Source organism: Sabethes cyaneus, chromosome 2 (assembly GCF_943734655.1).
Source record: "Sabethes cyaneus chromosome 2, idSabCyanKW18_F2, whole genome shotgun sequence".
Classification (NCBI taxonomy): domain Eukaryota; kingdom Metazoa; phylum Arthropoda; class Insecta; order Diptera; family Culicidae; genus Sabethes; species Sabethes cyaneus.
Window position 1 is genome coordinate 194066127 of NC_071354.1, and position 20114 is coordinate 194086240.

The window sequence follows — 20114 nt, forward strand, 5'->3', positions numbered from 1 at the left end:
GTAGCCATGATAAGTCTAGTAAGCTTACCCGGAAATTTTCGTCCAAAATTTTCCATAGCTCTTGTCGGTTTACGCTATTATATGCGGCTTTGAAATCGATGAACAAGTGGTGCGTGGGGACTCGGAATTCGCGGCACTTCTGAAGGGTGAAGATTTGGTCCGTTGTAGTAGATCCTATATGTGGAGCGACTGTATCATATGCTGCCCTGAAATCCATGGAAATATGATGCGTGGGTACGTCGTACGCCCGACATTTATGGAGAATTTGCCGGAGAGTAAAGATTAGATCTGTAATAGCACGGGCTCCCATAAAGCCCACTTGATACTGCTCTACGAACTCTTTTGCTATTGGGGATAGACGACGTTACAAAATTTGGGAAAGCACCTTGATCTGTCGACCACCTCGCACTCGTTTACGACCAGGTTTCTCTTCTCGTCCCTCACATATCAGGTTGTGTCAGTCACCTGTCATTCGTATAATTAAGCCTAGTTGTCCAGAGGCTTTGAACACAATGAATGAAACGTGTTGTTTGACAGTTAGCTAACAGTTAAGTAACAGACTGAGATTCTTGGCTTGTTTGACTTCCTGAACTGGAATCCCATGAAATTTATAGTTGTGGTCTATCTGTTGATTTTTTTCTTGTTAGAATTCACAACAATTGATTGGATTGTGATTCGTCTCGTTGGTTCGTTGGCTGCTGTTAAAGAAACAAAGCATAACTAGTGTTTTGGATTATGTTGAACAACTTTAAATCATCTGCAAAAACTAGACGTGAACATTCTAGTTCATGGATTACATCGTCAACTACAATACAAACACCAGCGGACCTAGATGACTACCTTGTGTTAGGGTTTGTCCTGATTCAAAGTAAATTCGCGGCATAGGAATCGTCATTCTATCGTCTTATCGATAAATCCGTGTTCTTCACCATTCAACAGCACATAGAAGTGTTTCAAACGCCTGACTATTAATAACAGTCGTTTATATGTTTTAAATGTGCTTTTCAATAAAAATATTGCATTGAAGCTGAAGAAAAATTGCAAAAATAGTTATTTTTTTGGGATGTAAAATCCAAAACGACTCAGGTTTTCTTTATTTTTCTGAAAACTGAAATTGTTTTGTATAACGTATCGAAAATTCAGAAAGGTGTAATTTTTGTTTTTGTTGTACAGTTTATAGGTAAAATAAAGTTTCGACAATGCAACAGAAACGCAGTCTTAACAGCGAACTAAACTGCAACGGGAAAGTTTGTTAATGTTCGGCGGAAGACTTGACTCTATATTTTTATGCTTTCAGATATCCAATCCGTAGATTTTTTTTGTGAAAATGTAAGATAGGATTTAAGCTATCTTTGAATTAAAGCCGTGATATGACGCTATTGCGAGAACAAATAATTAATGTCTACTTTACCTTCGATCACAGACGGAATTTATAAATCAGATGACTTCAAAAGATTAGGATTTGTTCAAATAATACGGTCTAATAAATAATTGTGACATCGCATTCCGGCAGATGCTGTAAAGTAGCTTTTGCACAAACACAAGCTGGCTACTCTTAATCCCCAACCGTAATCGATACTCGCAGTTCTACGGAATTTACGAATAGATGTATTGCATGTGAGCAGCATTCTAGTGCATTCAGGAAGCAGTCCATAGACACTTTCAAGTTTATGCTATCAGGAAACGTACCACACTAAAGGGACAAATTGGCTGATTAATATTCATGAAATCGTTAATGTTTCCCTAGAGCTTTTTGTCACATAACAACATAACAACGCACATGCTACAAGTACCATTAGTTTGCGATTCAGATGATAAAGTGAATTTCAATCCGCATCCGCACTTACCATGTTGTAAACGTTCTCCCAATAATCGAGCGTAATCAGCTGGAAGGTTGTCAGCATCGACCACATGAAATTGTCGAAGTTGGTGTATCCGTGGTTCGGATTGTCGCCCACGCAGAGGCATGTGAACTCTGGAAATAGTCAGGAGGAAATCGACATTAAATTTTAATCACAACAGAACGCAAATCATAAGCGCAAACAATCCTTGACATGAACAATTAGTGAAAGCGAGCGGCAGGCGGGGAAACCCGGGAAACAGACCGGCATGAGTTTAGAGACTGAGAGTTGCAACAACGCAACATAACGTTATAACAATGGAATATTTGGCATTCAAACGTTCCCCTATGGGAACAGTGACAGCACAGCAACTGTGCTGCTGCAGTGATTGCTTGACAAATGCGGCTTCGTCGCATTCGTTTGTCACTTTGAATAATGCATAAAGCGTCATCGGGTTTGACGAGTGCGCGTGGCACTTGACTGCGTGTGAGATACCATGCGCCTTCTCCAGAGAGGCGGCAGAGCTTTTACCGCACAGCACCAATACGCGTTGTCGTCTTGTGAATTATGCAAGGGAATGTCGTTTTCGCGCTGTTTCCCAGCCAGAAAGTGATCCCATCAACCAGCTAGGGTTTGAGTCGTGCTGGTGTTATTTATGGATGCTGCTGCTGTTTCATTATTATTCTAGAAATGTGACAAGTACGTACGTCTTTATTTGACTTCAGCACTTAATATCTTTTTACTGCAACAATATTTATTCACCGGGGCAGGCAGATAATTAAAAACTTGAGTAAATGCTTCAGTATTTTTTATTTGTTCCAAAATTGCCCTTGAACATTAGCAACATAATTTTCAACATTCTTTAAATCGTTTATCTACATTCTACTACTGTACGTGTTACACTTATCTACTTTATTTCGAATTTGTTACTTCTTCTGGTTCAGCAAAATAAACGTTGTCACATACTGTTTGAAATTAGCGGGGAGTTTTTGCTTCTTGCCCACGCTCACAGTGTGGGTCAAGTTGCATCAAGCGTTAAGAACTCTTTTTATTAAAAATTATATCTCATTCTACCTGGTCAAATTTCGAAACAGCACCATTAATGATCTTTTCTAAAGTATGAAATTTAAAAATCACATTTGGTGTGCAATCTTTGGCACAAACGAACACACGAACGGCGATGCCATAAGCTGTAACGGGAATGGGTAATTTCAATTTGCTCCTCCATTGGAAGTTATGTCTTCCTCCAGAGGCGATAAGGACGCCGGTCTGTTAGGTTAGCTGCACGAACCATTGAACTTGTACACAATCCGCTGGAATCCTCTGCGGAAACCGCCATCCCATTTGCTGTTTGCTATGATGTCAGAAGGAAAGTGACAAAATAGTTTGTATGAGATCGGTGGTACGTGTTGCAGTTGTATTTGGAACTCGTCCAACGCTCCCGAAACGAACGTAGAATGTAGATGAAGTGAGGTTTCTATTGATTTACTTCATCGAACTGCAACTGGTAACTTGTCTGCCACGGTCGTTTTAGGTCGTCTAGTAAGCACACTGCACTGGCAATGGTAAATTCAATGTAGGTTGGTGGGTAAACAAGTTGGGCATCCCTTCGAAACGACATTTGCATCGATGGGCGGAATAACTGAAATCGACAAACAAGCAGTATGTTGGAAAAAGGATAATAAAGGAAGCTACTGGATGGATCGGTGTTTGCATAAGCGTTATGTATGTATCCGATGCTTTCTGATGCATCTGCATCCAAACCGAAGTAGCTACGTAATGTTTTAGCATGTTAGCATGAGCTGCCGTTTGAACAAAATAAACGCATAACTCAAATATAAATACATTATTACCTCTTCAAGTCAACTCTTAATTACGAAGTAAACTAAACTCTAAATTTATAGACATATACAATACTGTCGTATAAAACCAAGGAAATATTTTGGTCAGACATTTCTGACCAGCAAATGAAAGTCACCAAAAATATTTATAATGAAATAGGCCTCCAAGAGATTGCCATCGATTTGTTCCGTACCCCTGCCTGCATTTTCTGCCAAATTGCCACGTTTTTCACTTCGGGTGTTTACTTATGATTCTATGCATTTTTTTGTCGTTAACGAATGTTTCACTTTCGCAGAGCAAATATTTACCTGGTGGACAGTGGCGAGCTCCGGTTAGGTTCCCGCATAGCATTGGCAAACCCTCGTCATCGATTATCCAGTTGTCCGTATCGTTCACCCACCTAAATCGAACCAAATATATGCATGACAAAAATGTGCTTTCAGTTTTCCGATTTGTCTGCACGTTAGTTCCTGTTTACCAATAAATAAGCGGTAGACCCATTTATCAAATAGTTTATGGAAAACAACATTGTTTATTGAACTGTGCGAGTAATCTGCGATGTGAAAAGCCAAAAAAAACTTTTGCATTGTGTATTTGATTTTGAACTGAAACTGTAGAATAAAGTTTAAGGAAACTTTCTAAAATTTATCGGCAGTTTTTAACGAACATTGGTCTACTACTTATTTATAGTTATGGTTAGGAGACAATTTATCGTGTAGAAAATTTTCACAAACAATACAATCCAAATTTAATTTAAGTTTTTTTTTTACAATTTTTGGTAACTAAAACCATTATAAGTATACATAATCAAACCCATATTGTTACTTGAGAATACGCATTGTACTTTTTATGAAATACAATGGCGTTCGCTACGATTTGAATGAAATAGTTTACCAAAGAATTTCAAGCTGACCTAAAAAGATATCAGAAATCCAAATTTGGTTACCAATTTGTACGAAAAAAAATCATTTTAAACAACATTTCAACTCAAGTGACATGTTTTGCTTTGTCCGGAGTCAGTTTTCGAAATATTCGTACTCTTCAAGCGAAACCAATATCCGCCCGATGGAAAACAAACCAACCCGCGACAGCATGGGAAAAGTTAAACGGTAACCATCAGTATTTGCTTCTTTTTTTATGTTTTTCATTCAAATCGTATTGAAAGCGCAAACCTGCAAGGCAACATGAAACGACAACAGTGATACATACATCCGCCATTCCTCGTGGGTAATGTTCCAACCTTCCGGCATGTTTTTGACACATTTGTTACGCAGTTCGCCCATGTACACCTGTGGATGAAAAACAGCACGAACGGATTGATAAGGACAAACTTCGTTAAAAAGTGCATTTATATTCAAATGTTGATATCTACGGATTGTTTTGGTAGACTAGAACTATTCGAGGTTTTTTTTGGATGTGAAATGTTATGCAAGTTAATGTTTTAACTCTTACCTGCAGTGCAAACAGGGCAAACACCATTAGGCAAAATATTGTAAGCGTCATGACCTCCGCCAATTGTTTGAAGGAGTGCAGCAGCGCGTTGATGATTGTCTTCAAACCTGCAATGGGAAAAAGCCATATTATTTGAATTGGATATATACAGTTATCAGGAACGATTAAATTTCTGTTAATATTTAGCTAGAGGTCAAAGGAACGCAATGCTGGTTGAGAAGTTAGCATAAAAATTGAAGTATTTGAATTTGATCATTTGTTCATAGAACAAATGGCTGGTAAACGGTTGAATAATGCGTACCGTCGATGCCTTGTGCACGAGTAGGCATAAAATAGACCCTACAGTGGTTCATAGCCTCTTATTCAGCAACTCTTATTCCTACCTCCTCGTGGTATCAGCCGGGATACGAGCAACTTTGGTGGAGATCAGGGAACCAACCCAGGTGGAAGCCAAGGACGTATGCCGATAGGAAAGGAGGGCTCTTTCAAGCTTTGTTGGCCCTCCGGTGAAACAGGGGCTGGTGTAGCAGGCGATCAAGGCGCTAACGTTGACTCGGACCACTACCTAGTGATGTTTAAGATGCGCCCAAGACTCTCCGTTGTGAACAACATTCGGTACCGATGCCAGCCTCGGATAGATCTAGCGCGGCTGAAGCAGCCAGACGTCGCCGCAAACTACGCGCATTCACTCGAAGCTGCGATGCCGGAAGAGGACAAGCTGGCCGAAGCCCCTCTCGAGTTCTGTCGGAACACTATCAAAACAGCCATCAGCAGTGTAGCGGAGAGTTCCATTGGGCATGTGGCCCGGAATCAGCGGAACGATTGGTTTGACGATGAATGTAGGATAGTGATGGATGAGGAAAACGCTGCGCGGGCGGCCAAGATGCGCAGTGCCACACGTCAGCACGTGGAAAGACACAAACAGAAGAAGATGCAGCGAAACCAAATCTTTCGGGAGAAAAAGTGCTGCCTGGAAGAGCAGGAATATGCAAAGTTTGAGCGGCTGCTTCGTTCTCAGGAAACGCGAAAGTTCTACCAGAAACTGAACGGATCCCGCAAAGGCTTTGTGCCGCGAGCCGAAATGGGATAAGACTGGCAGTATTCTGACGGACGATCGTGAGGTGACCGATAGGTGGAAGCAGCACTTCGACGAACACCTGAATGGCGCCCAGGCGGCGGGAAAAGCAATTTCGACGGTGCAACAAACGGGAAAGAGGTGCCAGCCTCAACGATAGGCGAAGTTAAGGAGGCCATCATGCAGCTAAAGAACAACAAGTCAGCTGGGAAAGATGGCATCGGAGCGGAGCTTATTAAAATGGGACCAGAAAAGCTGGTCGTTTATTTACACCGACTAGTTGTTAGAATTTGTGATACGGAACAGCTACCGGAGAAGTGGAAAGATGGGGTTATCTGCCCGATCTATAAAAAGGGCGACAAGTTGGACTGTGAGAACTATCGAGCGATCACCGTTCTCAATGCCTCCTATGAAGTGCTGTCCCGAATCATTTTTCGCCGACTATCACCAATTGCGAACAGATTTGTGGGTATTTATCAAGCCGTCGAAGGTCCGTTTACAACGGATCAAAAATTTACACTGCGGCAAATCCTCCAAAAGGCCGTGAATACAGAGTTCCCACGCATCATTTGTTCGTTGACTTCAAAGCCGCATATGATACTATCGACCGGAAAGAGCTATGGAAAATCATGGACGATCAGAGTCATCAAACTGATTAAATCTACGATGTATGGTACACAGTGCTATGTTCGGATTTCAGGTGGATTGTCAAATTCATTCGAATCACACAGAGGGCTTCGTCAAGGTGATGGTCTTTCATGCCTGCTGTTCAACATTGCGCTACAGGGTGTTACGAACCGAGCGGATATCAACACGCGGGACACGATATTCAACAAATCTAGTCAATTCGTCTGCTTTGCCGATGACATGGATATTATCGGCAGAACATCTGTAGCGGTGGCTGAACAGTACACCAGATTAAAGCGCGAAACAGAAAAGATTGGGTTAAAGGTAAATACGTCTAAAACAAAGTACATGCTGGCCAGCGGAACCGAGGCCGAACGACATCGCTTGGGCAGTAGTATAGTGATCGACGGCGATGAGTTTGAGGTAGTCGATGAATTTGTCTACCTTGGCTCACTAGTAACGGCGGACAATGATACCAGCCGTGAGATTCGGAGGCGTGTTATCAGCGGAAATCGTGCTTACTATGGGCTTCACAAGCAATTGCGGTCGAGCAGACTAAGTCCCCGTACAAAGTGCACCCTATACAAGACGCTTATTAGACCGGTTGTTCTCTATAGTCATGAAACATGGACAATGCTCGACCAGGACCTGCGAGTGCTCGGAGTTTTCGAAACGCGAGTGGTAAGAACGATCATCGGCGGCGTACAGGAGAACGGGGTATGGAGGCGGTTTTGTTTGTATATCTCGATTGCAACTGAGGTATACGAAATCATATCTGAACGAAAAAGTTATATTTCACGCCATATAAGAACATATATGTACCAAAGTGGAGGCGATATACGTGCGAAAATTTTGACAACTATTTGTAATTCTATTTTGCGCAGTTGTTATAACACGCAACTAAATACTCCTGAATATATAATTAAGATATAATCAAATATTTCAATTGTCTATCCTGCTTTATAATTCACAGTCATGAATTGTATATGAAGACACGCACGACTGCAAAACAACTTATTGTTCACTTCGATTTGACATACTCTAATCATTATACAATTCCAATGTGAAATTGACATGAAAACGATTTAATGTGAACTTTCTATTACGATTTTGTGTTATCTGGGGGATGAACCATGAACTCGCACAGCTCTATGGCGAACCCAGTATCCAGAAGGTGGCTATAGCTGGACGGATACGATGGGCAGGGCATATTGCAAGAATGCCGGACAACTACCCTGCAAATATGGTGTTCGCCACAAATCCGGTAGGAACAAGACGACCAGGAGCGCAGCGCGCAAGATGGTTAGACCAGGTGGAGCGAGAACTGGCGGAGAGTACTCGGTGTCCGAGGAATTGGAGAGCGATAGCCCTTAACCGAGTTCCATGGAGAAACTTTGTCTTAGGACGGCAAGTCACCTAAGTAAGTAAGTAAGTTGTTCATAGAATAAACGACCAATTGAGAAATCGTGGATGTCAGGAGCAGCTCACGACAGCTCGACATTCCTTAACCTAGTGGGCTGCTTCACTGCTGGTTAGGAGCGGCTCACGACAGCGTCTGATCAGGAGCGGGCAGCCGAATCAAGAAACGCGGTGTTTCGGCACTAAAGCTTAGGTGATAGCTCAATCACGAGACTCGTTAGCGTGGTCCTAGTAAGGCATCTGTCTAAAGAACAATTACTACGAACATTCAACCAAACACGGTTTGTAATATTTGGCATCGATCAAGGCAATGAAACAAGGACGACCAATGGAAAATTCGCTACTTGGAACTGCAGGAAGTTTCTTGCTAGTGACCGAATACTGCTCGATCAGCTTGAGCCCCCGTATTTCCGGTATCGTATCTCTGCAGAAGGTCTATCGCAAATGAGAGAAGGCTTGGAAGATCCGGTGGACAGGGCAAATTTTACCAGAGCAGAGGCCCTACCAATAAATTGAGAACGGGCTTTGTCGTGCTGAGCAGAATGCAAGATCGTGTGATAAATTAGAAGTCGATCTACAGGAGAATGTTTCTATTGAGAATCTGCAGTATCATCAACACGCACTGCCCGCACGAAGGTAGATACAAGGATAAGAAGGAAGTAGCGTACGACAGTTGTACGCCACGGGACATCAAGGTCATCATCGGGGATATGAACACCCAAGTTGATAGGAAAGCGATGTATAGACCGGTGATAGGACACCATAGCCTGCACACCGACACGAACAATAACGGCCAACGATATATAAAGTTCGGAGCTTCCGGAGACCTGGTGATCCGGAGTACCTTCTCCCATGCAAAGATATCCACAAAGTTATCTGGAGTAGATCTCACTTAACCAATTTTCGCTTATTATATAAAGATTGGCCAGATTGATTACATTACAGCTAGTCGATTCCTCTCCAACATCACGATACTTTCCATACGGGGTGCGGATACTAATAGCGATATAACAGAAAAAGACGGAATGGAAGTTAACCTTGGAGTATCCATAAGCGATAGCAGCAGGTTAGCGATCACTTAGAGATCTGACGATAAATCACACTACTGTAGACTAATAGAACTGCCGGAAAGGACCGACTCTCGACAGAACTCTACAAATATGGTAGGTAAGGACTACTTGCAACGTCACTTCAGTGAATATTTTTGGTATTTGGGAGAGATTGTCCCATTTACAAAAACAGTGATCGTGGTGCTGATCAACGCCGCCCATAAATTGCTTTTCCTGATCTCGTTACGCTGTCTATCCCCAATAGCAAAAGATTTCGTAGAATAGAGTAAATGCGTTATGGGGGCCGGTGCTACTGTGAATCGAAGTTTCGCATCCGAAAAAAATCCAGAAATGTTGGAAGTATAACCCATACGCATAATATTTTTGTGGATTTTAGGGCAGATTACGATATAGTCGAGCGCGAAGAGCTATGGTAGATAATGCACGAGAACGGGCCTCCGTATAACCTAGCGTGGCTGATCAAAGCTGCCCTGGAACGAATGATGAGCTCTTTGCGTGTTTCAGGGGTGCTGTCGAGTTCCTTCAAATTACACAGAGGGGTGTAGCACTATAGTCTCTATAGCACTATAGACACCACTTATGCACCATTTGTTGATCGACTACAAAGCTGCATATGATATTATCGACCGTAAAGAGCTATGGAAAATCATGGACGAGATCGTCAATGTGATCTCTTATGCCTGATGGTTAACACAACGCTAGAAGATGTTGTGAACCGAGTGGATACCAACACGAGCAAACGATCTTCAATCAAGCTAGCTCTTTCATCTGTTTGCCGATGATATGAACTTGCTTGGCAGATTTAGCATGTAATAACTCCTCAACTAATTAGGAAGTAGTTGATCCAAGCCACAATTAGCTTTCCATCTTACGCTCAATATTATTAAATTAATATAGTTATGTTATTCACTGGTTGTGAAACTCGACAGAACTTCACTGTCTAAAAAGAAAAACTAATAGAATGTATCTCTAAGTGCATCTATAAAGTGGTTATTATACCAAAACTCTAACAGCAGACTAAATAATTATCACCGACTTACCCGGCATTATCGACACCGTCTTCAGGGCCCGCAGCACTCGAAACGTCCGCAAACCGGCCAGATTGCCGACATCCAGTGCGATTGTCGCATACCCGCTGGTGATCACCACGAAATCCAGCCAATTCCACGGATTCCGCAGGTAAGTGTACTTATTCAATATAAAACCCTTAGCTATCATTTTGATTATCATTTCGGAAGTGTAAATTGCTAAAAATATATACCTGAAACGAAAATATAACACAATACATGAAAAATCAATTAGGTAACTCGATAAACTATATAGGGTATGTTGCTGCTTCGTCGTAATTGCCTATTCCCGTCCTATCCAACACATATTATTAAAAATATCAGCGTTTTTTATGATACACAACGCAAAATTAGTTATTCCCTAATATTTTAGTTTGTTGACTATCATACGCGATCAATCAAAGTGAGCTGAGATCTATTTAAATGCTTTTTTTTTCATTAAACAATTCCTAGCAGCCAAATTTCCTACGGTTTTTCATGCGACGAAGAAAAAAATGTCGACTAATTGTTCCAATTTCCGTCATTCATAAAATGAAAACAACTCACGCAACGCATTATCGTTATTCTAATTTAATTTTGATGGACGGATTTTAAAACAATATGACGAATTTAAGAAATAAATTGAGCTGCGTAATTTCAATAAAATGCTTTAATAATCGCTTTTTGGCGAATTTAAAGTGCACGGATCGGAAAGTAAGTGTGTTTGAGTCAAATCAGTACAAGAACTTTTGGAGTATTCATTAAATCCATCCAAGAAATGATGAAAGTTAGAGTGGCTTTACTTACTACGACGGGAATTAGAAATAAACCCTATTGCATATTAAACAGATACTTATGAATACAGATCGGCAAAATTTAAAAAATGTGCTTAATTAAATTTTCCGTATTTTTGGTTATACATACTTAGCAACTTGTAAATGAGCGGAAATTTATAAAGGAACTAGGTATGTTGAATACTGATAGTTTATTAGCAAAAAAACGGATAATCGAGTCCGACCTGTATATCTTATTGCTACCAATTTAGTCAATCAAACAAAATGCTTACTGATCAATGTAATCAATTACATTATATAATGATGGTAAAAGTATAAAAGCTATATTGATTTCAAAGTCGAGCGTAAAATTGCTTAATTGCTTTTTGCGACTCATCTGAATAGAAAGTGAAGTAGGTAGTTATATCGATGTTTTCAGCTTCGCTCAGATTACTTTTAATTGACGAATCCAAAATAATCGAAAACTGTAGAATGGGCTATTCCGTGATGACTGACCATGCAGTAGAGTAAATGCATTAAATTCAGTGATAATGTCAATTTCGGTGCAGTCAGTGTGATGTGTTGGCTGTGTTGGCCATATATTTGCGAATCACATTCTTCATTCCTTTATCATTACCCAACCACGCGTCTTGGCGCATAGGATACATAGTAGGATACATAGGTACTCACTAGTGCATGGAATGAAAAATATGATTCATTTCATTATGGTTGCACTTTGCTGCATGGGAAAAGTTATATCAATCAGTTCGGTGTAAAAATATGAGCTCGGTGCGGTGTGCAAACTTGTGCCGCATGGAATCGGTGCAAATTACGCTCGCCAACCCTCCATATCCTTATACGAGCACACAAAATGCGGGTATATGTACTTACTCTGCTTCCTCGATCGTTTCGGACATTGCCAGGAAGATGCAGTTGAACAGAATGGTGGCCATTACAAAGTAGTCGAAGAACTGGTTCGTCGCCAGATACACGCAGGCACGTCGGGTGGGGCTCCACGGGGTGAAGCAGAACAGACTTTTCGTTCCGGTGAACCGATGGATGTAGTTTTTGCGAAATCGCTTCGACACCACACAGAAGGTCTGGAATGGAATAGGAACGAAAAAAGGCACCTGTTAGAAATTGCCAAACCCTCAAACTCTATAGTATATCGCTATATTTCAGAGATTTCATATTAGTACATATTTCATTGCATTGGCCATTGTCCGCTGCTACCATATTGCAAAACTAGTGCTTTATTAAGGAGACTAATCGGTAAGCAGCGGTAGCAGAAAAAGCATAATAGAAGAGCAGTTATCCATCACTTTGACTCAATTTTAAAAATGCATCAAGAAAAAGAAGACAAAATTTTTTTTTTCAGGCATCTATTTTTCTTCTTTTTCGTTTTTCTCAAGCTGTGTTTTGTTTACGAAACTGAAAAGTTATAAAAGTCTTTGCCAAGCTACTACCAACAAAACAAAAAAAAGTTTGTTTCAATACGTTGTGTAGTTTCTGAGAAAAAGGTACATAAAGTTTAAAAATCATGGTTTTTCAGGAGCGGCGTTTTATTCCACCGAAGTTGTTCCACGCCGCACTGGAATGCTTATGTGTATGATCGTTTTTCGGCCACTTCGCGTGGTCGGATCATAACAAATTTAGTATCAAAATAAGCGGAAAAGACTAACGAATTAGAATCTGAAGTAAAAAAATAATGATTTTTTCAAAATTTTTAGTCGTTTATGTCCCCTTAAGAGCGATGTTTTGTTTTTTTTTTGTTAGATTATAGTCACTTGAACAGCTTATGTCATTCGTGACTTCTGCGGGGTTGGGATTTGAACCCGGGTCCTCGGCGTGAGAGGCGTGAATGCTGACCACTAAGCCGGGACTGACCCCAAAAAAGAGCGATGTTGAAAATCATCCAGGATAAGTTGTCAGCAGCACCCTGGCTGTTTTTCGAAGCGACTCGATTCTATGGACTCTAACTGCCTCTTCCAGCCGAGTTTCGTACATACAACCTACCTTGATGCCAACTGAGAGGCAAAATTTTAACACTTGTCTTCTATTATTTCAATTTGATTTTTTGGTTGAATGAGGAACATTTAATTTCAACCCAAATAGATTTTAACTGCAAATAATTCCCTATTTCCTGAATAAACTCCTTACGGTTAGGCTATATTAGATTTTTTTCTTGCAAAACCCCCTCTAGTAAAACATTTCTGGCTACGCCCGTGGTTAGTGCCATTGTTTAATTTAAGAGAGAGCGAAATATTCAAATTCAATTCTTTATTGAATGCAATGGTCGCTTTGAAAATACGTGGACGGGGATTCATAAGTACAAGGCCTGCAACCAATGAGACATAGAAATTCCTTTTAAAAATCACTTGAGTGCATCATAAAGGTTGAAATGGTAATGAATGACTGTAGCCCACAGATTATTGTATTGAATATGATTATGGGTAGTTTGAGTATAATCAATATATATATATATATAGAATGCCAGTGTCGCTGGTGTTTCATGGATATTTTGGTGGCAAACATGTTGCTGGTTCATGTCTTGGATACGGGAACAACATTGTCAAATTGCCCAATAGAAAATTTTCCTGCCGACGAAATACCCCAAAACGACCAAATCGGGTGATTTATCCTACGTGATTTACGGAAAAGCAGGATTTTTTATTGCGTTGCCTTTTTAGTTTGACAATCAGATTCCCGTTTCGAATCGTGCACTCACACATATGCGCTTACAATGTAAATACATAATTTTCAAATGTGTGATGTTTACCACGAACACTGCAGCGACACTGGCATTCTATATATATTGATTCTACTGTAGTTTGACATGTTTCAATAATCTTACTTTAACGCGCTTGTGGCCTTTAAAAGGGCCATTGGTTACATATAACATTAAAGCCAAAGCACGTTCATCGCAAATATGACGAGCCATTCGAATGTCTTTCTCTTTTGACAAGAATGGCAACAAGCACGTAAGTTAGTTGCGTTAATTTACTGTCTTTTGCTCCGACAAGATTTCACTAGTTTATTTTAACAGCTTACCGCATGTTACATAGCAAAACATATGACCCATACGCAAAAATATCTGTTTTATTTGTATGAGAGTCTTTATCCTCAAACCATCATAAAATAAATTCATGCCTACAATAACCATGCCAAATTTGGTGTCATTTGCTTGATTGGTTCTCGAGTTGAGGAAATTTGTGTTTCATTTGTATAGAAGCCCCCCATTTTAGAAGGGGAAGGGGTCTCAGTACGCCATAGAAAAAAATCTTACCTCCAAAAACCCCCACATGCCAAATTTGGTTCCTTTGGCTTGATTAGTTCTCGAGTTATGAGGAAATTGGTATATTATTTGTATGGGACCCCCTCTTAATGAGGGGAGGGGTCTCAATTCACCTTATAAAAAATTCTTGCCTTCTGAAACCATCACATGCCAAATTTGGTTCCATTTGCTTGCTTAGTTCTAAAGTTATGAAGAAATTAGTATTTTATTTGTATAAGAGCCCCCCCTCTTAGAAAAGGAAAGGGTCTCAGTACACCATAGAAAAAAAATCCTACCTTCTGAAGCCTCCACATGCCAAATTTGGTTTAATTTGCTTGATAAGCTCTCGAGTTTTGAGGAAATTTGTCTTTCACTTGTATAAAAGCCCCCCCCCCCTCTAACGCCCTCCCTAAAATTGGTCTCTAACTCCTTTCCACCCTTAAAATTTCTGGTCATTTTATCTATACAACGACATATAAATTGTTCAGTTTCGTACAGTAGTTTAGTAGTTATTAGCATTTGAAATCTGTCATTCAAACGTTACACTTCTATTTACGTTTTCACGAAGTGCTACCCAGTCCCAGTATAGTAAACAAAGATGTAGCCCTACGTCAAAAAATTGAACTCATATCGTACAAATCATTGTTTTGCCTCCCGATTTTAGAAGCCAATTTCAAAGAGGGGGGGGGGGGGGGGGGCGTGACAAAAACTTTAAAAATTAATTTGGCCTAATTATTTTTTATTTTCTCAGGAACATCTATAATTAAGTTGACTATATTTTTAAATATCGTGCAATAATTATATTTTCTTTCCTAGGGTGTGAAATATTTGTAAAGCGTTATTTTAATTACTTTATGAACACTTTCTTTTTTATATTTAAATGATTTAAACATGTATGTAAAAACAAAAGATCTGTAGAAGGCCTCAGCTTTTGGAGCTTCAGAGCCACATACAAAGTTTGTTTTGAAAGTATTCATATATAATGTGAAATGCTCATTTGAAAAATGTGTGTACAAATATCTTGATATTTTTACCACAGCAAAATCAAGATTTCTGAATAATTACAAAAATAAGTATAGCGCGATTTTTTCCTTTTTCATGTTTGAAAAAAAAAGGATATCTAGAACAAAAAGATTAACCTCAAAATTTGTCTATGAGTGATTTAAATGGTTGACTTCAATTATGTATTATGTTTTCTTTTCTATTATTTTAGACCACTGTGATAGTGACTTGTGACATCGGCATCATTCTATATTTATTGGTTATTCGTGGTTATTCTCAGATACAAGCGACCGTTTTGAACAATAAAAATTGTTAACCGAACCGAACGACCCTATAGCGCAGGAATCGAATATAGTTTGCGTTTTGAGCAAACTGAAACGCAAAGCTGTCAAAAATACAGATATTTGTGCATGCATAAATTTGGGACCGTGCCGTTTTCTCCGGAGTATTTTATTTTTTCGGTCAAATCTTTTAAATAACATTTATAAATAGTTTATGGAGTACTTTAAAAATCAGAAACATTAGTAGAGGTAGATGTCACTGCAACTAAAATAATTGATGGGTTCCAAATTTATGCATGCACTAATATCTGTATTTGTGGCAGCTGGCAGCTCGGGCAACTCTGCTAAAACCACGGGAATGACACTTCCTATACCAACCTGTACAAAAAAACGCAGCCAGCGGGCCCAAACTGACACGGCCCAACTGAGTCGGATGTGTAAATTGTTGAATTTTGTTTTTTATGAAATCTCGCGTCACTTTTGATTTCGTCCAATGTAACAATTCCACCATATTGAGAAAAACGAGATCGAAGTTCTTCGAATTGAATTTTAAATTGTTTCAAAATGAAATAATTTTCAGTCATTCACTCAACGTGGTTGATGAATAATAACATTCAATATTTAACGGAGATTTTAAAAATCTAATTAAAACTAAGCAGTTATGGTTTATTATGGAAAAAGTTACATTGGACTGTTTACCATCTCATGCTGTACTTTGGACGGTTTTATTTTTCCAGGCTATTGCACGTAAATTAAGCGAAATCACCGTAAAATACGTGCGTTGCCGTGCTACGCTATTTTCGAGGTCATTTTTCAATATTAGACCGCTTGTTTCACTTAAAATGCATAAATAATGCGAAAAAAAACTTTCACTTGCTAAACGTCCAATGTACAGATTGGGTTTGTTTTGATTTTTTTTGCACTTTGGACATCAGATGAGAACGACCGAAGTAAAGGCCCAGACACAATGCATACGGATTTTACTACGTTGCGGAAATTTGACAGAAAACCCATGGAAAAACTGCCAAATTGCCGCAACGTAGTAAAATCCGTATGCATTGTGTTTGGGGCTTAACAGTCAGTCATTCGTAATTCGAATGTGCACATTGGACATTTTGATAATGCTAATTTTTTCACCTCAAAATAATTCTATTTGGGCAGGTGTTTTTGTATAACATAGAGTTTAAAAAGAGCAATAATTTGTTGTGATAAACCGGATTTGTTTACATTTGTTACATTGGACGAAATGAAAAGTGACGCGAGAAATCGTTTTGCGTTTGCCTTTGCCGCCTTTTTCATGTGAGCAACGAAAATATGACGTCATCTCATAGCCCCAGCGGGGTGCTATCCTTATCTTAACGAACGGTGTTGGACAGTCGACTTAACGAAGGGCGCTATTTGCAGGAAATGCAGGAAATAGCGCCCGTCTGACAGGTAAATTTGCTGCCAACCTTGTCGAGATGTGCTGAGGATGTTGGCAACAAAAACATGGCACCCATCGCAAGCCCCTGCATAGCCCGGCTGAAACGCAAAGAAATCGAAAAATGACAGCTGACAGCAAAGAACGCAGAACGCAGACGCCAGGCATGCCAACCTTACAGGCACGAACACCGAATGCTTCCTCTTTCGTTCGAAGTGTGTCAAGCGGTTCAGGCGTAGTTTCGTCGAGTTGCTGTTTTCACAATGAGAGCTAAGGTATGTTGCATTTATTTTAAAGAAATAACAGCATAAAGTTACAAAGGTTCAAATTAATGAAATAAAATTCGCGTTTGCTTTGCTGGATTTGCTGAGCGGAAAATTTGTTTTACTTTCATTGGAAAATTTCAGTTTCTACACGTGTTTCGTGTCAGCATAAGCCAGCGCCGGCAACTGGGTACTTGATAAAAATGTGACTAATTTGTGCAATTTTCTTATTTTACAGTGGCGTAAGAAGCGTATGCGGAGGTTGAAGCGTAAACGCAGGAAGATGCGTGCGAGGTCCAAGTAGATCGCTGGGTAAGTTTGGTACTTAGTGAATTCTGAGGAACTATCACTAATGTTAACCTTTTCTCTTTCAGAATCTATTACCTGCCTGCCTATTCCACACGGTTAGGTTTAAGTTACAAAACGGCCACAATCTTCAGTCGTTCGCCTAAGCATTCGGTAGATTCCGAAAAACCGAGCAACTGTTCTGGAAAGATAGCTCCGGCTGGGAGAAAATTGCTGATGCCTTCGTAGTGATCAAATTCCATTTGGAAGAAAAGTGGTTTTACTGCTGTGTTAAGGACATCGTGAATAAAAAGGTCCCCTTCGATTGTCATTCAGTGCTTAGACGTCGATGAAAAGATAAATTAGCATTTTGAATTCAATTGAATGATTTGATGACAGCTCATGTTTCGAGGCGTTGCCGAGTTTTAATCAAATGGCATGGTAAGCTAAATGTGCTAAAATGTTGGTGTATTACTAACAAAACAAGTCAAGTTCAATTAGTTCAGAAGTGATGGATATATTGGCAGCAGTCTGTAAAATTATTGTATGCCTGGCACATTTGACCGGGATTCTAATTCTGTTTCTGCGTAAAATTCGACATCGCACGCTAATTCAAACGTCAGGAAGAATGCTGTTGTTCAATCGGTTCAATCATTTGAAACGTTTAAAACAGCATGCTTTAATTTATAACTCACTAGGTATCAAATTAATAACGTCGCTACTCGCTAATTTTTAATCCCTATAAAATCCGCAGCTAATTCACTAGAAAACGGTTCTTATACGCACGCAAGTCGTTGTTCACAGTATATTTTACCACCGGCTAAAAAATCGATACTCAGGTCGCACATTTACCCCGAATCACTGGTCCCGTAACTGTAAACGTACAGCAGTTCTTTCTTTGTGTGGTAACCACTGCAGAGGTTTTCCAACTCTCGTGGTAGATGTAAAAATATCTATTTTTCGATGGCTCTTTGGTAGTTATGATATGCAGAATGCGGCTTAGCGGATGCTTAGCAATTATTTAGAAAATTTATAGACCCGGGTAATAATATTTATTAGTGCCAACATACAAATAGGAGGGCTACTCAGTGGGAAGCATTTGGAAGGCAAGTTCCCTGCGATTCGATATTTTAGCTAGGACTTTTGCCGACCGTGTCGTTTCTAGTAGGAAGAAAGTAACGAATGGCTTGGCTTATTACCACCTAGCAGCAACGGGGCTGTAAATTTATATTGCGAGCCAGCACTGTTATCATGCTGGTTCGCAGCTTTAGTTAGTCAACATTAAGGTGTGTTTAACGGGTGTATAAAAACGGCAATTTTGCAAACTGGTGCAAGATGAAAGCCGGCCAAAAAAGCTTGCTAGCTTTTGCAGATCACGGCTAATGCATGCTCCTGTTAAAGTTATTTGTCCTATGCATTGTCCCCTAAACCTAAAAATTGTTCATTGGTGTGGTTAAACCGTAATGCAAAACTGTTTGCACTCCCCGCTCCCATCTTTCAGCAATATTTTGAGACCAATTCATAAACTTTTAATCTATGTAAGCCATATAATATATAATAGTTGTACATATTATGTACTTTATGAAGTAATATTGTTTGATATTTAAATTATGGTATTCTGTGATTTTATTGTATTTACCGTAGTTAAATCGAGGTTTCTTTCTCAAAAATTAACATCTGCTATATAATAAAATAACTCGTGAATATGTGCAAGTCTCGAATATTTCTATTTTGCTCTCAAAATCGTGTGTGTTCTCCTTCATTTAGCGTTTGTCAAATAAAAAGTTAGCAAATGTGGGCATATAGGTACTAGCTTCAATCCGGTGGTGATCGATCAGCAAGCGTCCGATTTTCTGAGAGATGGTTCACCGTGCGTGCGTGTTGCACGCAACTGAGGTTCACCACTGCTGTGGTTCTGGGAAACAAAACTTTTTTCTAATCGACTTCGAGAAGGCAATATGAAAATACCATATCAAAATCACTTAGGTGGCTACTATGTGGCTGACAAATTACTAGACCGAGCATGGCGTACGACAGGTTAAAGACTGTGTTAACTGTTTTTAAATGTACGGCAAAATTGTATAAAAAATATGGAAAAACGGACTGACTGGCAAAAAGGGAGTTTTTGGGTTCTGTCCAAGTCTTGAAAGTGCTCGCAATGCAACTTAAAACAGTGGTTGCAATGCAACTTTAAACTGCCTTGCAAGCCGGTACCATTAAAAACTTAAGTACATAACAACATAATAAGCAATTCGTATCGGCACATCGGCCACGATCTAGGTGGGAAAAGCAGAATTTGGATCGGAAACTGTGAACATAAAACTGTCTGTCTCTGAATTTCTTAGGAAGTACCCGCGTGCTTTCCGAAGAAGCGAAAATTCGTAAGTTCAACATAGTAGCGCTGCCGAAGTTACGTGTGAAAGGAAAGATGGTACGCACGTAGA

The 20114-nt window shown here is 39.7% G+C and overlaps 1 protein-coding gene and 1 long non-coding RNA gene across 2 annotated transcripts in view; one reads left to right on the plus strand and one right to left on the minus strand.

Moving 5' to 3' along the window:
* Positions 1-12242, minus strand: part of LOC128736493 (sodium channel protein 60E-like) — a 56020-nt gene extending 43778 nt beyond the window's left edge. The window contains exons 1-6 of the mRNA XM_053830977.1: positions 12037-12242; positions 10367-10587; positions 5136-5242; positions 4893-4972; positions 3992-4083; positions 1848-1975 (exon numbers count right to left, since the gene is read on the minus strand). Of these exons, the coding sequence (XP_053686952.1) occupies positions 1848-1975; positions 3992-4083; positions 4893-4972; positions 5136-5242; positions 10367-10587; positions 12037-12098 (690 nt within the window). The 5' untranslated portion in view covers positions 12099-12242. The remainder of the gene's footprint in view (positions 1-1847; positions 1976-3991; positions 4084-4892; positions 4973-5135; positions 5243-10366; positions 10588-12036) is intronic.
* A 5053-nt stretch (positions 12243-17295) lies between these two features.
* On the plus strand, positions 17296-18033 carry LOC128738025 (uncharacterized). The gene is made up of 3 exons (XR_008412068.1): positions 17296-17397; positions 17624-17697; positions 17760-18033. It is a non-coding gene; the product is annotated as an uncharacterized LOC128738025 (long non-coding RNA).
* The last annotated feature ends 2081 nt before the right edge of the window (positions 18034-20114 follow it).